Here is a 16,673-nt window from a genome sequence, read left to right as displayed (position 1 = left end):
GTGTCAGAGTTTAATTTCAAATGTTTCCAGGCAACCACATAAAAAGAATGCTACTTGTTTATTTAATCATTTGAAGACGGTTGAGATAAGGAACTTCATTGGCTGAGTGGTTGAGCTAGAATTGGTCAAGTTTTTGCTTTATAGTGGGAAGGTATTGGAGATGATGGATATCATTTATTAAGAATATGAAGAAAAAGATGAAGAGTATTGAAAAAGTATTGGCATATCCTAAAGCATCTCTATATGTTGTTATATCATCTCTACGTGTTGTTACTAAAGTTGCATCTATTAGATTTTTGATTGCTATAACTGCTATTCATAATTTATTGATACATCGAATGAATGTAAAGACGGCATTTTTACATGGAGATGTAGAAAAAGAAATCTACATGGACCAACCAGATGGTTTTACATGCTTGGTAATGAACACAAGGTATGTAAACAATTAAAATCTTTATATAGATTAAAATAAGCACCTAGACAATGGCTTGAGAAATTTGATCAATGTTTACTTTCTAATGGTTTTGAAACAAATAAAAGTGACAAGTGTATACATTATAAAACTTTTGATGAGCATCATCAAAAGTTTTATAATGTATACACTTGTCACTGATTGTACTATTGTGCAATATGCTAGTATTATTGGTAGTCTTATAAATGCTACTTATTGTACCAGATCCAATATTGCATATGCCGTAGGAGTTCTAGCAAGATTTACTAGCAAACCTAATTTTGAGAACTGCACACGGGTCCGTTTGTTACCATTGTTTAAACAATAGTTTTCAATGTTTAAACAACACTAGTCATTAACCAGTGCGATGCACTGGAAAATTACCGAAAATGAAATATAATGAATGCAATGCAATTATGCAAAATACCATTTAAATTAAATGACAAATATTAGTTAATGTTGTTATCGTTAGCTGTTTGTGTTATGTTTAGAGTTTCATATCTAAGTTACTACAATATTACTTGTAGCAACTGAAACTCACAATATCTATATATATATAATAGCAGAAGCTGAGAGAAAGTTGATTCGAGGTGGTGACAAATAGGATAAATTCAGACACGTATAACTTAAAAAAGCGATATATTATATTGTTTGGTAACGTTCCAACACCGTTTAAAAGCAATAAATGATAATGTTTCACCATGTTAAAACACTGTTTGGAGTCCTCTGGGTATAAAATGGAAACTAACCGCTAAAAAAAAAGAAAGAAAGAAAAGAAAAGAAAGATTGCTACACGGAGAAAGGGGAGAGAGAGATCGAAAGAAAAGAGAGATAGAAATAGAGAGACAGAGATAGAGAGAAGGGTGCCACCCAGATCTTCTGCCATCACCGTAAGCCTCCACTCACTACCCGACTATCTGAATCGTTACCGATAAAGTTCTGTTTTAAATTTAAAAATTTAGGGTTTTTGGTTTTTATTTGGAGAATCAATTGAGTGTTAATTATGATTTAGATTGGTATTTTGGGTCAGATTTGGTTTTGATTAAGGGATACGAAGATAGAGGAACCAAGCAGAGTTCGTAGGCGCCAAGAGAGAGAAGAAATATTTAAGGCCGACCATTGTCCGTTCCCTCGCCAGACTTGGGGCACCGGAATCGCAAGCAAGAAAAAACTATGGACCATCAACAATGTTAGGCCATATATCTGCCACCTAGATCGTCGGAATCAGAACCGGTACAATTTTTTCCCCATTTTTTAGATTTCGGCATTTGGGTATGAAACGTTACTATTGATTGAGTTTTTTTGTTGATATGTTTACATTTTATTCGTTTTTGTTTCGGGTTTTTGGGTTCTCTATCAAAATCTTTGTTATCTCAATTTTAGATATTTGCTTTTGTTCTGTTTTTTAGATTACAAAAATCATTAAAAATATTGATTTCAGTTTGGGTGCTTCTGTTTCTATCTTTACGAAACCATTGAGATTATATATTGATTTCTGCCATGTTTACAGCTAAACCCAACCAAAAGCCCAATCAATACACTGTTTTAAATCCCGATCATGACACCCGTACAAGTGAACCAAAAAAAAAAAAAAAAAAACCCAATAAAAGGGTTTAGGGAGAGAGAGATATGTAATGTTGAATTATTAAACAGAGAGACAGGGAGAAAGAGAACGACAAAGAGATTCGGTCAGGCATAGAGAGTGGAAAGAGAAAATCTAAGAAGACAGTCAGCCTCTGCCACCATCAGATCCCGTATCCTCCACCGGTTAGTCTCTGTTTTTTGGTTCTTTAAATTTGGGTTTAAATATGATTTAGGTCTGGGTATTTGGATTGGGTTGGATTGTATTGGACTGCATTCAAGTTTTGGTTTACATTCAGTTTTGAGTAAGGAATTTGGGTTAGAATGGTTTTTAATATTAGTTATCTGTGTTAGATTTGGTTTTCTTTTGGATATTTAGGATAAATTCGTTTTGAGTATATGTTTTCGCTCTAAATAGAAATCTCTGGAGATCTTCATGAATTAATTTAATGTTGAAGAACATAGATTTATATGTTGCCAAAAAATAAAGCTCTGTCATTTCATTTATGCTTTTATTAATTTTTTGTTGAAATATTTTCCCCTCTTTATATTTTTGCTTCCCATGTTTCTTTTCAACCATTGTTGTCAAGGTTTTTGCAGTATATATTTAAAGTTTTCGTTTGCAATTGCTCTGATTTGAAAAAATAAAACCCTAGAACACAAAGAATAAGAAGGTATTGAACATTAAAACGCCTTTCTTCCACCACTAATGCCAATCTGCTTCAAGCATTATATCTTTTTGTTTCAGATCCAAAATTAGATCGTACCATTCATCCTTCCTGGCTATGCTCAAGGTATTTCCTATGATTTATTTTATTTTCCTCTTTTTATCAGGTGGGTATATAATATAATCTCTGAAAAACATCATCTCTTTGCCATTCTCTTAAACTTTTGCTTTAATATTTTGGTTTGACGTGACTACCGCAACTTTTTGTTACATGCATGCTGCATATTGCAGTGTTTTGCTCTTTTATCTGCACTTTGCCACTTATTTTTATCATAGATCAAGCATTAACTTTCTCTATACTGTCTTAGTACTTTTGCTTTTCTGTAAATTGTTTTCAAATTTAAGTAATTGGTTGACTGACTATACTCAATAATTAGTTTATTGTCATACCAATTATCTAACACTGTTGTACATTGATATGAAAAATATTGCATTTTTCATTGTAGTTCAATGTGTCTAATAGTTCAATTACTTCTTTTTCTTCTTATTCCGTCATAAGAGATTTAACAATAAAGCACTAAAAAGGGGCACAACCAAGCACAGTAACCAAGTAAGAAATTTAATTAATAGTTCAATTTCTTATTGGAGTGTACCTTTCCCTTGGTGTGTTATTGACTTATTGTGGAGGCGGCAGAGTTATTTTGATGTAAGTTGGGTTATAAATTAGAAATAGAGGATCATTAGATGCCTATGGAAGGAGAATGAAACTTTTATTACTGACCATATTGTCTTTGAGAAGGAAACTTTTTATGCTGACCTATTGTCTTTGAGGTGGTGTCTATGAGAATGCTATATTTATGTAGTTTGATTTAGTGCATTTGGAATTCTTGATGTAGTTCATTTGGAAGGAGAGTTGCTGGGAAACAGGGATAACAGCAGCATTGACACGAAGGAATTCTTTTTTCTATTTTTGGTAAATATTGGTCTTAGTTGAAGCTTCAAAGTCTGAGAAAGGCAGTTGGATTGGTGTATTATTTCAATGTAGGAATCAAAGAGATTGCAATATTTTCAGGGGCTGTTAGAGTTGGAAAGTGCAGAGGAAGACTACTGCTATGTTGTGATCTTTGAGGGTTCTCTCTATTAGGCTTTCAAACATGAAAATGAATGGTATTATAGTTATGACAACTAGAAAAGTTAAGTATTCAATCTGACTCAGGAGCATACTAGAGTGAGATGACAAGACAAAAGGGTGCTGAACAACCTTGAGAAAACATGTAAGAATCTACAACCTATTAATATTTTCTGTCAGATCAATTTTTGACGGGTTTAAAAATCTGCACCTATTACAAAGAATACAATTTTTGTCTGGAGTAAAATCAATATTTTTCATTAACACTATTTTCCAGTTAGATACCTACTTGACTCTTTTTTTTGTTCTTGATTTAGTTTTTGTTGATTGGACGAGGTTTGATCCTTCAGTAATTTCACATTTTGTTTGTTCATTTCCCTAATGCATTTTAATCAATGACTATTTCTGTGTGTGAAAGAATCCTTTTTTGTAAGTAGATCAACTGTATCTATGATGTTATATAGCAATTTGTTATTTTTTTGGAACCTGTTTTGTGGTGGTTGAGTTTTGGAGTTGGTTAGCTAAATCTTATTTGCTAATACAATGTCAGTTGTGCCTTTTCTCTGCATGTTATTTGGTCTTTGCATTATGTGGGAGGCATGTCTTTATATAAAAGAAGCTAGATTACTTATGAAACCATGCTTTCTCAGCATCCTAATTTTTCACAAAGTCTGTTAGTGTCACATGAAAATTATAAGTACTGCAACATTGCTACTTTTTTCCCCTAATGACCAAAAGTGAAGTGCAAATTCAGTGTGCAAAAAAAAAAGGAAAAATCATAACCAGCCTGGGATTCTACTTTCAGAGATTTAAAGTTGGTTTGGTGTGATCCTCAATAGTCAAGTACTCTTTCTAAGCCTTTGTTATTTTGGCTATTGAATTGTTAACATTCTAATGTAGGTTTAGACAAATGGCTATCTACTTAAGTTGGTCTCAAAGCTTAAGCAAACAATGATTTTATCTACATTTGCATCCCTTAATGATCATTTGAAGTAAAGAACAATATGAATTTTCTAAACAAGTGTAGAAAGATCACATGCTAGATAGAACTAGACAGAAGGTATACCAGTTGCAAGGAGCTTTAGTCATTTTAACTTTTAGAAATTGTTATTTCCTTTTCCAGCTATGATGAAGTTCAGAATTATATCTATTAAGTATGTTGGATCAGTTTCTGTCACTTGCAGAAACCTTGCTTCTGACCTGATATTTAGAAACTTCTTGATTTTACTGCATTTTTCTAAAAATCTTACTACTAAAGTCCCTCATTTGCATTGGCATAGTCATGATATGTTTTTAACATGTGAGCTTTGTTTCAAATGATTGTATGAGAGTAAAAGGAATAAAAGGAACTATTCATTGAAGAAGAAGCATATACATTATGAAACATTCATACATGTTAAAAAAACAAATTTGATAAACATTGTGCTCTTATAAAGTACTCACTACCATAATTACAATATATGTAAGATAGTACACTTCCAAAGTTTCTTATTGAGTTAAAATAAAGGAAGACATTATGAAATTGATTAGGTGGAAAATCTAGAATAAATTTTAATTAAATGGTAAATTCTAATTCTATTGAACTATCTTAGCAAAAAAGAAAAAAACTATTGATGTAGATAGTTTCCAGTCAACCGAGACTCTCTAATGTAGTTTTGAAAGTCTATCTCGAAATGTGAGTTGTAGTTTAGAAAAACACTTGATTTGCTGTCATCTCTACCTATTTGAAAAAAAAAAAAAAAAAAGATTTTGGACTTAGGAAGTACTAACAACATAAGGTGCTTGTGATTTACTTTTCTTGTTATGCAGATCAATAAGAGTGGTGGATTGGGTTCCGATAACTTTCTTTTTGGGGACTTGAATTTGAAGCAAAGAAATAGAAAGAAAATGTGTAATGCAACTGTTAAAGAGAAAAGGGTAAGATATATATTGTTTTCTAAACTCATTGATTTAATTATGGTCAGGTTTTATTTCATAACTCTTGCCTTCAAAGACTATTTCAACATGATTGCGATTATATTGCATTAAAGGTTAATTTGTTTGGCTCCAAGTAATTGTGAAAAGGCATGTCTATTTTAGTTCAATGAAATTAATTCTAATATAGATATTCTTTTGATTAATTAGTGTTAGGATATGAACAGTTTTTACATGAAATACGCCAAATTTAATATTGATTATCTTTGCTTTCTAATTTATAAATGCTGAATTATCAAGTCTGAATTGGTACTAAATTCTATCTAAAGGTATTGAATAATTTTGACTGACATTGTGATTTTATGTAGCACTTTGAAAACTTGAATAATTTCACACTAAGTGTCACCAAAGTACTGGCCTATGATTTCGTAGTACTTTATAAAATTGTAGTATTATGCAACAACTTGATTTAGCTGTTTAAGGGTCATTTTTTCTTATTTTACAGATTTTCTTGCAAAAAATCTCACCTCATATTGAATAGTAAAAAACATCTAATTAGTAAGAAATTTGACATTGGCTACAAGTGAGTTTGTAGTTAAACTTTGTCCTTCTTATTATATGTATTTTAAAATTTTATGAATTGACATTTAATGGGATTTTTTTCTTTAGTTAAATATGGATGATAGAAAAGGTTTAAGCAAATGTGAAGATGAGAGACATACTTAGGTTTATGGTGGCTGATTGTTTCAACAATTACATGTTGGTGCACACGTGTATTAAAGACAATTGACTTATGTGGGTGAGGTGTAACCAATGTATGTTACAAAGGCGATTGCAGGTATTTTAAATTAATTATTGTTACTTTTTTTTCCTTTATGATTTATATGTATAAATATAACCAAGCTAAAATATTACATTTACTTTTGTGTGTATAAATATAACAAAGCTATCTTAGAATTTTTATTATATCATGTTCACTTTTAATTTGTTTTTCTTATTTATTGGATTTTCCTTGGTCAAGATTGAACTTGCACTATGTAAGCTTTTCTAGGTTTACGAATATTTTTGATATTGGCTGATGATATTTTTGATATGTTTAGCTGATGAAGAAATTACGAGATTAAATGCAATGTTCAAAGGCATGGTTGTTTACAACTTTGGGCCTACAAGATTTAGAAATGAAGCATGAAGTCATTAAGCAAGGAATAAAATATTTGATAGATTTTAATATGTAGTTATTATAATTAATTATTATTTTTGGATAAGTGCATTTCTTTATTTCTATTACTTATATGTATTGTTGTATTATGCGTTTTGTATTATTTAAACTAGCAACAAAACACACTTACTGATTTCTTTATAAACTGTATACTATAATGCATTCGTTAAATATAAATGTTATTTTGAACTCTGAATATGATGCAAGAAATCTACTTGAGAAAAATATTTTGTTTCCATTGCTTTAAGTTTTACATTTTGTCTGTGATTTAAGGTTATAGTAACAACCGATGCTTTGTGAATTTTTAACAGTTTCGAAATTGAAGAGAGAAACAAATTAGAGAAAAAGATGTAATTCTGGATCCAAGTCTATCCAAGTTGCGTGGGCAAATATATCTGATGTATAGATATAGTTGCATTCCTAGCTTATTGTAGAGAAGATTGATACAATTTATATTTACTATGATTGATTGCACCAGTTTCATTTAATATCTATTGATTGTAATTATTAGGAAACATTGTCCAAGGCATTATGTGTAATTATTCTCAACTGAAAATCCCTACCAAAAAAGCATGTAGTAGTATTGCTATTTATTCAGTCAGTACTCAATCATGTTATGATTTCAGAATCATAATTGGATTGGTCCAAGAAAGAATCATCATTCAATTGTGTTTTTTTGGACATACACACACACACACACACACACAAAAGTATTATTTATGTGGTGTTTTTGTAAATAACTTTTAAGTTGATTGTCTTATACTATGTAAAATTATCCCGCACATTGCGCGGGTTAAATGCTAGTAAGTATAATATGTGAGGCTAAAACTTATTTTATCTTCAAGCTTCCCTTAGCCTTACAGAGTCCTTGACAAATTAAAAAGAAAAAATAAATAACATTACAACATTGTAGTTGATTAATATACAAATAAACTACCAATTTAACATGATAAATCACTATTAGTTATTTAGATAGAAAAAATTAACAAAATTAAAGTTGTTACCCATTTAACCTAAAACTTTTCATATTTGAAAGTTGTCAAACACCTATTAACAAATAACTATTGATATAAAATATTTGGTAATTACTTCAATATTGCAAATTGTTCATACTGTAAAAAATTTGAGAGAATAACACAGCAAGCATCTTAAACTCTTTTTTGCTTGGATCCTACAAAACAATATATATATATATAGTGATGGAGGCAGAACATGCTATTAAAGAGACAACCAATTACGATAGTATTGGAGGCAAAGTAATAGATTAAAAAAATTGAAGAAGCAAATGGTTTGGCTAGCATACTAGCTAGTTAATTTATATCAAAAGACATAAAAATCTTACGATCAAATAGAATTCATAAGTAAATAAATACATGTGGTACAATCAGATAAATAAAAGGTTTATCAAGATGATCAAGTTTGGCAATGAAGAAGACGTTGTAGCTATTGATGATGGTAATCTCTATCTTAAACTTGTGATAATGATGAAGATGCAACAACTACTAATTATGCAGATCTAGCATAATCTTATTTTGATTCAACTACAACAAAAAAGACGATAATTACCATAAAAAGATTATATAAAAAAAGTCTTTTATGATATAGTCAAGAGTACAATCAAAGCTAATAGAAGGAATTTTAAATCGATTTCAATGATGGAGAGATTCACTTAAATGAGGAGACCAAGAAAAAGGGAGAAGTATCATGTTCTGAGTATAGTATTGAATTTTAAACTTTATAATTCATTTGATAACTGCTAAAATACCTTAGCAAATTGAATTTCTACAGACACGGATTACATCATTCAATTGAATTTCTGCAGGCACGGATACTACTAAAACTCTATCATTCAATTTTCTAACTACTAAAACTCTATCACACGGATACTACTAAAATTCTATCACACAGATACTACTAAAATTCTATCACACAGATTACACAATATAAACCAATAATATTTCCGCCTCAAACATTTAAAAAAAAAAAAAAAAAAACCAAATCAATTTTAAACCTAAAAATAAACAATCATATATATATTAGTACAAATACCCAACCTAAATACATAAAAACTCATATATGACCCACACTTAACCTTTATGTTGCACATAAGAGATTTTATTAGTTGAGTTGAGTTAACTAAAACCCACATTTATAGAGCTCTTTGGATATATGAAAAAAATACAAGTCAGAGGTGATCCAAGCTACTAAAAATTGGATAAAATTTAGGGCTGACTTGTTTTTGACCCAAATTGGATTTGAACTGAACCAGGCCGAATTGAATACGAACTCTACTTCTCTAACCTGTTTGCTACACCTAGCCCTAACTCAGGGCCTCATAAAGCTCTAAGCCATAAAGAAAGATCAACGATCAAAAACTCTCAACCGTCCATCACAGCTACAAAGTACAAACCTAAATTTTTAGGGTAATTCGTGCGGTATACAGTTTGTGCATAGTTTCACTGCAACAATCACTCCCCAAGTTGCACTTTTGTGTCGCTTTAGGCCATCACGCTGCGGTATGGTTTTCTTCCACATGTTTCACAAATTGACTGAAAGAGTAGTGGTTGTGGTATTGGATTGCTTCCCTCAAACCCATGATTGATATCTCTGTTACACATCCATGAAGTCCACTCGCAAGACACCCAGGACTTCAAAAACCACCCATTTGGTTAACAGAGACAGACTCAGCAACTTGCCGAAAGATATTCTTCACTACATCCTCTCCTTCCTTGAAACCAGGGAAGTTATACGACTAAGCGAATTGTCAAGAAGATGGAGACGCGTTTGGGCTTCAATGCCTTACTTAAATTTCGAACAATCCTCATTTGATTCAGCAGATAGTTTCTCTGACTTCTTATGGTTGGTACTACTTTTCCGGGATGTGTCCGATATTAAACGTTTCCGTCTATCATGTGAAGGATATCGTGAAGATGGAATTCCTGTACATGTGCTTAAAACACTTCTCTTGGTGGTCAAGAATCGTGGGGTCGTTGTGCTTGATCTTGATATCGCTACTTTTCAATATCAATATGACAATAACTTTCAATTGCTGAGTTGTTTTGCTGATTGTAGGTCGTTACCTGAAATAAACTTGAGATTGTTTGACTACTCGCAGTTAAGTTGTATTGATTCAATGAGTTTCACGATGCTGAAAACTCTACATATTGAAAAATCACAATTCTATCAAGGTGTAACTTATCGTGAAAAGCTCGTTTTATGCTGTCCACACCTTGAAAACTTCTTGTTGAAAAACTGCAACATGCTTAACCTCAAAGTTATTGACATAGAAGCTGTTAATCTTAAGAATCTGAAGTTTATGAACACCAGCAAATATCCATTTCGTGGCGAGCTCAAGATTTCTGCACCAAATCTCAGGTGCTTATCTTATCTTGGTCCTACTTTGAAGGGATACTCTTTCCAGAATTTATCATCACTGAACAAAGCTTTAATTCATCACTTCACCGAGAGGGTTAACAATGAAGAGGACGGTTGTTTTTTATTGTCTCTTGTCTGTGCATTGTATAACGCTGAAGTTCTATATTTGTCCAGCCACTTCGCGCAGGTATATAAAAATCACTGCTGCATTTTAATTTGTTTTATATTAGTACAAGTTACTCTCTATACTCCATCTGTCATCAATAACTTTGTCATCATCCGCAAAACTTTTCTTACCCACCCAAAACACCCCTGCTAGCATAAAAACAAGAAAGTTTTGGCAGTGAGTCACATATTGGAATGTCAGGATGTGGAATTTTGTTTTTGAGATTAGATTAGTGATTAATCACACCTACCGTCACCTATATTGGTCATGTTAAGCAGCAGACTTCGCCCCAAGAGACTAGGAGGGTTGCATGCGATCATGTGATCAATTGTAAATAAGCTCTTGTACACCCATCTTCAAAGCCCGTCCCAACCCACTTTTTGGAGGGAAAACCAACAGAGGGCTTCACCTTTTGCTTTTAAAGAATGGCCTTACAGCGCCCTATGTCGATTCCCACTTTCACTCTACCTATTGAAAAATTATATGTCTTGCAAATTTTTTCATTTGATGTCATAGGGAGTGTACTATGTTCTTCTCTTTAAAAATTTTGAAAAGCTTTTGAATATTGGTTTTCAAGCTTAGATTGTACGGAGTAAAAGATATTAGATAGAAAGCACAGACACGAACGTGAGAACATGGACGTGGATATGACTAAGAATACGATACAACGACACAAGTAATTTTAAAAAAATTATAACACAAAATGAGCTATGAGATGTTTGCTAATTTCTCTTGATGTTAAAACTAGCATAAATATATGGTCTAAAAAAATAATAACCGTAATGGTTTACAATTTGTAATGTGTAATCTTCTTCCAATCATTTGCTCCAGACATGCAAGTTTAGGTAGTTGCATAAATATTTATATATTTGCAAAATGGGTGTTCTAGGTAGCTACATTTCTTTTATTCAGTATTCTTATTAGTTTTTGTCGTTTGTCTTGAAAAAAATATGACCACAAAATGATGTCTTCTTCTTGGAAACTTGACTGTAGCAGAGCATTGTTGATATCATCGTAATTGATACAAACTCATAAATCTTTATCTCTTTGATCAATTTTCAGCACCTGTCTCATCTGACTTATAAAGAAAGATGCTTTCCTCCTGCATTCCTTAGATTGAAGTCCTTGACTCTGAGCATAGGACTGCGTCGGCGCAATATCAAAGGGCTAGTCCACTTGCTCAAGTACTCACCAATCTTAGAAGCACTTCGTATTGATTTTGAGGAGGTAAATGACAATATCTTACACTTTAGCTATGAAAGGATCTATATTTAAGTAATCAGTGCATATATTTTTTACATTAGGACCTGTTATCATTGTTTAGGATGGAGAAATGTCATCAAAATTATTTAGAACTTAGAAGTACATGTTATTATTTATAAAAAAAAAAAAAAAAAAAATTTAAAAATGTTGTTGATGTTATTTTCAATCACAAAAATTTGCTATAATATAAAGAAGATTGAAGTTATATCCTAAGAGTATTTAACTATTTATTAGGGTTCTGGTGATATTGAAATAATATAAAGGTTATTTAAATATTCTTTTCTTAAATGTAGAAATATTTTTTCTACTTGTCATTTTTAAGCATATTTTGTTCTTTGTGTCATTTTAAAAACAAAAGCTTTTGTCATAATAGAAAGAAGAATAATGTCACTATGAATTTATTGGGGTTATGGTGATATTGAAAAACAAACACACAATGAAGAGAAAATGAGATTTTAATGCAAAGGTACACTATAAACTCATTATTTAAAGATTCTTTTCTAAAATGATAGTATATATATATATATATATATATATAGCAATTCCAAATTTTTATTCTTTAGAAAGTTTCCCATCATTATAAAATAAAATAAAAACTAACATCATAGCAATTTTTTAAAGAAAAATTCTCAGAGCATAAAAGCTCATTGTTACTTGCTTCTTATCTTTAAGTGCCATCTGGCATGATCTGTTGATTCTTTTCTAATCATTTGAATTTAGTTGAACTGGGACGTTATTATAATTTTTTTTTTTTTAAACTTTAAAATTACAATATATATCTTACACTTTAGGACCTGTAATCAAAATCAGTGTATATGTTTTTTACTTTAGGACTTGTCACCAAAATCTTCTCTAAAAAGACGCATGTCTCTTAAGAAGTATTTGTTATTTTCAAGCACAGAAGTTTTGTTATAATAGAAAGAAGATTGAGGTTTCTATGAATTTGTTGGTGGTTCTGGTGATATTGATATAAATTTTATTTAAATATTCTTTTCTTAAATGTAAAAACATTTTTTCTACATGTCATTCCTAAGCACATTTTGTTCTTTGTATCATTTTCAAGACAATAACTTTAGTTATAATAGAAAGAACAATAATGTTACTAAGAATTTATTGGGGGTTATGGTAATATTGAAAAACACATACGCAATAGAGAAAAAATGAAGTTCTAAAACAAGGCTACACCACAAACTCATTATTTAAAGATTTTTTTAAAAATACAAAAAATTAAATTAAATATTTTACTGTTAGAGACGAGTCCAAAATTTTCTTGTTTAGAAAGGTTTCTACATTATAAATTTTTTTAAAATAAAATGAAACCAGCACCTTAGCAATTTATTAAAGAAAAATGCTTGGGGTATAAAAGCTCGTTGTTACTTGCTTTCTTATTTTTAATTACCATTTAGCCTGATCTTTTGACTCTTTTCTGATCATTTGAAATTTAGTTAAATAACGATGTTATTATCAGATTTATTACTTAAAAATTTTTACTGTTATATATATAAAGCACTTCAATCAATTACAAACATATATATATATATATATATATGCATATATGCTTGACTTTTTTTCGTTTTGGTCATTATTGCAAAAAGTTTTTTCTTTAAAAACTACATAAACTAACTTTTATTGTTTTTGTTTCACATTTAGCAAATGAAAAATCGGAAACTAGAAGACACCAATCAAACACATGATATGAAACGGAAACTACAAAATACCAAATGGAAACTACGGGATACCAAACTAAAGGATACAACACTACTACAGGGGCTTAAGTGTGAATCTTCAAAGGAGATGTCGGAACATAAAGTCACATGTTTAACCCACCATCTCAAGAAGGTGGAGATCAATAGTTTTGTTTGGAAGAAAATAGCTTCTAAATTGGTTAAGTATTTGCTCAAGAACGGAAAGGTATTGGAAAAAATAACTATTTCTTGCCGGGATTACGTACTAGGGAACAAAAGGTTCGCAAGGAAGCTAGGAGCATCCCCAAATGTTTCTATATCATTTCCCTCTTTTATGGAGAGAAAACCATTATGGTTTGAAGTTGAAGATGATGGTTCCGATGATGATTCCGATGATGGTTCCGATGATGATTCCGATGATTATTCCGATGATGGTTCCGATGATGATTCCGATGATAGTATGGATGAAACTTAATGATTTTGAAGATAGAAGGTCCTGCCAACTAGTAATAATTTATTGAAAAGGTAAAGAACAGAGGTCAAGAATTTGAAATGAAGTCCTGCACCACAGATCAGGAGTCTGTTGTTGAAGTTCCAAAATGAAACTAATGAGAAATAAAATCCATATTTACTAGCTTGAGTTGATTTTTTTTTTAGATCTGAGAGAATTTTTTACTCTTAATTTGGGGCATACTAGATTTGGATGTTGCTTCTTTTTAGTTTCTAAATTATATTTGCAGTTTTGTCACTAATTAAGAATATTCTACTCATAAAATGAATATAACAAACATGCGTGCATGGATGAGTAAGCATTTCAAGAAAAGGTAGAACGAAAATGACAGTAGATATGAGAAACAATTAAGAACATAATGAACAAGTTTGGAGTTCAGAGTGGAATTAGTGGAAAAAGTATTTGTGTAGCCAAATCCAACAGCGTCATTCGATATTTATGAGCATATTATGACCTTAAATAGACTTTGATAAAAGGTTTAAGTTAGTCACTGAAGAGCAGGATTAATTGAAACTACTATTTTCCATTTAGTTAGGTAAGCTCAATAGGAGAGAGAAGCCTGCATCTCAATTGCCTTGCTTCTTGAATACATACTCCTTCTGTTGCTTGTGAAAATGATGCAGGGCCCGATAAGCTGCTTGCTGATTTGTGCTTGTAAAATTAGTTCTGCAATCTAGTTAAGTTAGGGCATGGTTTTCTTTAACTTAGCAAAAAATTTTCTTGGTTTTTCGTGAGGAGAGAGGTAGACCCTATTCTACTTCTCCCTTAAAAGAGGTGTTTGTTGCCTGAGAAATCGCGGATTGGGGTTTTAGAGATATAAAAGTTGAGAGGCATTGAGAAAAAACTTTTGTGATTTAACTTTGGCAAAAAATCAAACACATTTAAAAAAATAAAATAAAATGACTTGACATGGAAAATGCTGGGGCTTTAAAGTTTATGTGGCAAGTTCTCGTGAGGTCAACAAAAAGTCGCTTCGGTTTTATAGTATTGATTAGTGACTAACCCGTGTGATGTACCGAATCCAATTAGATAGAAAATATTAAAGAACTTCACTTTATTCAATACTACAAGGAATTAAAAATGAATAATTATAAATTTAAAGCTAGAAAACAGAAAAAAGGGAGAGTGGAAAAACAACCATCACCGAGGAGAGAGAAGCAGAGATAATAATGCGGTTTAATGTTTGTATTGGTGGCTTGTTATTGTATAGTAATGTTTTTGTGCGAAAGAAAGAAACCCTAAGCCCTCGTTTGATACGAGAGGATGGAATAAAATGGAAAAAAATAAAAAGAATAATTTTAGAATATTCTTCTTTTTCCTTGTTTGGGAGTTTTAATGGAGAAAATGAAAAGTTCATTCTCTTATTTGGGAGTTTAAGTGGGAGGAAATAGAATGGGTAGGAGGAAATGCTCATTCCTCTGTATTCCCTTATGCTTACATTTGGAATGAGTGAATAAAATGGATCGAAGTAGAAATGAATGAAAATAATAATTTTAGAATTGGACAAAGTTTAGCTACAAAATTAGTTGTAGCTTAAGGTTACAACCTTACTCAATAAAATAAATATTATTACATATTTTGAAAATCTAATCATTAAATTACATATTTTATAAGTTTATATTTTATGCACAATTTTAAACTACAAAAACTTACAATTTAAACAATTTATTGATGACATAGTTATTGATCTTTAATTTTCTAGAAATTTTGCAAGCACGGAAGAAATAAGAAGAAAATGTAATCCAATTATGAATTTGTCAAAATTCACCTCTAATAAAAAGATATTGAGTAAGATTGTAACCTTAGGTTACAACAAATTTTATAACTAAACTTTTGTAAGAGCATTAGCATTCTATATAAAATCATCCTAAATAATACTCATTACATAAAAAGATCTATTAAATGATGCATTTTTATATATATAAAAAAGTTAGATAATTTTTCCTTTAAAAATGTTTAAATAATGTCATTTCCTAACAGATTTGGATGAAAAGGGAGCAACAAAAAAGCCAAAATTTTCGTAAAAAGAATCCAGTAAAATTTTAGATATCATAACACACACACATATACAATGGTAACTCAAAATTGGTGCACCGACATTGACTAATACTTAAATATTTTGTTCTTTAGGCCAAACTGAAATAGACTTCAGTATGGTATAAAAAATTTCGGGGAAAAAACATCCCACTTTTTTCGTTTGGCTTTGGCTTTGTTTGTTTCACAATTTTTTTTTTTTCACACTAAAATATTTGTATATCCAATTCTCACTTTTTATGTTTTTCCTCCTCACTAGTCTCAGCATTTCTCTTCCTCTGAGTCTGATAAGGAATGAGTTTTATAAAAATTCACTATTTAGAAAAATATATATTAAATATGTCAAAGGTTCTTTTTAAATAAACATTGTATGAAGTTATTTATTATTTGACTTATATTTTTTAAAAATATTTTGCATTTTTATTTCTATTAAAAGGAAAATAAAAAGAATACAATATTCAAATTTTTAATTATTTAAAGATTTTTACAATATTCTAACACACACACACTGAAGAGAAAATAAGGTTTTACTGCAAAAGTACATCACAAACTCATTATTTAAAGATTTTTTTATAAAATATGAGAGAGAGAGAGAGAGAGAGAGAGAGAGATTCCAAATTTTTATTCTTTAGAAAGGTTCCCTACATTATAAAAATAACCAAAAAAAAAAAAAAAAAA

The 16,673-nt window shown here is 30.7% G+C and overlaps 1 protein-coding gene and 1 long non-coding RNA gene across 3 annotated transcripts; both read left to right on the top strand.

Moving 5' to 3' along the window:
• Nucleotides 1-589: 589 nt before the first annotated feature.
• LOC115988957 lies at nucleotides 590-7,636 on the top strand. 2 transcript variants are annotated; one of them, XR_004091722.1, is made up of 8 exons: nucleotides 590-1,341; nucleotides 1,482-1,684; nucleotides 1,962-2,218; nucleotides 2,781-2,826; nucleotides 3,596-3,973; nucleotides 5,638-5,745; nucleotides 6,412-6,580; nucleotides 7,273-7,636. It is a non-coding gene; the product is annotated as an uncharacterized LOC115988957 (long non-coding RNA). The 2 variants fall into 2 exon arrangements; XR_004091723.1 differs by having other exon boundaries at nucleotides 1,464-1,684.
• Nucleotides 7,637-9,581: 1,945 nt separating this feature from the next.
• LOC115990532 (F-box/LRR-repeat protein At4g14103-like) lies at nucleotides 9,582-11,084 on the top strand. The gene is made up of 2 exons (XM_031114356.1): nucleotides 9,582-10,523; nucleotides 11,019-11,084. The coding sequence occupies exons 1-2, from the start codon at nucleotides 9,582-9,584 to the stop codon at nucleotides 11,082-11,084; spliced, it is 1,008 nt and encodes a 335-aa protein (XP_030970216.1).
• The last annotated feature ends 5,589 nt before the right edge of the window (nucleotides 11,085-16,673 follow it).

The sequence above is a fragment of the Quercus lobata genome, chromosome 5 (genome assembly GCF_001633185.2).
Source record: "Quercus lobata isolate SW786 chromosome 5, ValleyOak3.0 Primary Assembly, whole genome shotgun sequence".
Lineage (NCBI taxonomy): Eukaryota > Viridiplantae > Streptophyta > Magnoliopsida > Fagales > Fagaceae > Quercus > Quercus lobata.
Note: the sequence above shows the minus strand (reverse complement) of the source record. Positions and strands in the feature narration are given on the sequence as shown.

Coding starts and splice junctions, on each gene's coding strand:
- LOC115990532 (XM_031114356.1), top strand. CDS start 9,582: ATGAAGTCCACTCGCAAGACACCCAGGACTTCAAAAACCACCCATTTG. Junction 10,524..11,018: donor TGTCCAGCCACTTCGCGCAG/GTATATAAAAAT, acceptor TTGATGTCATAG/GGAGTGTACTATGTTCTTCT.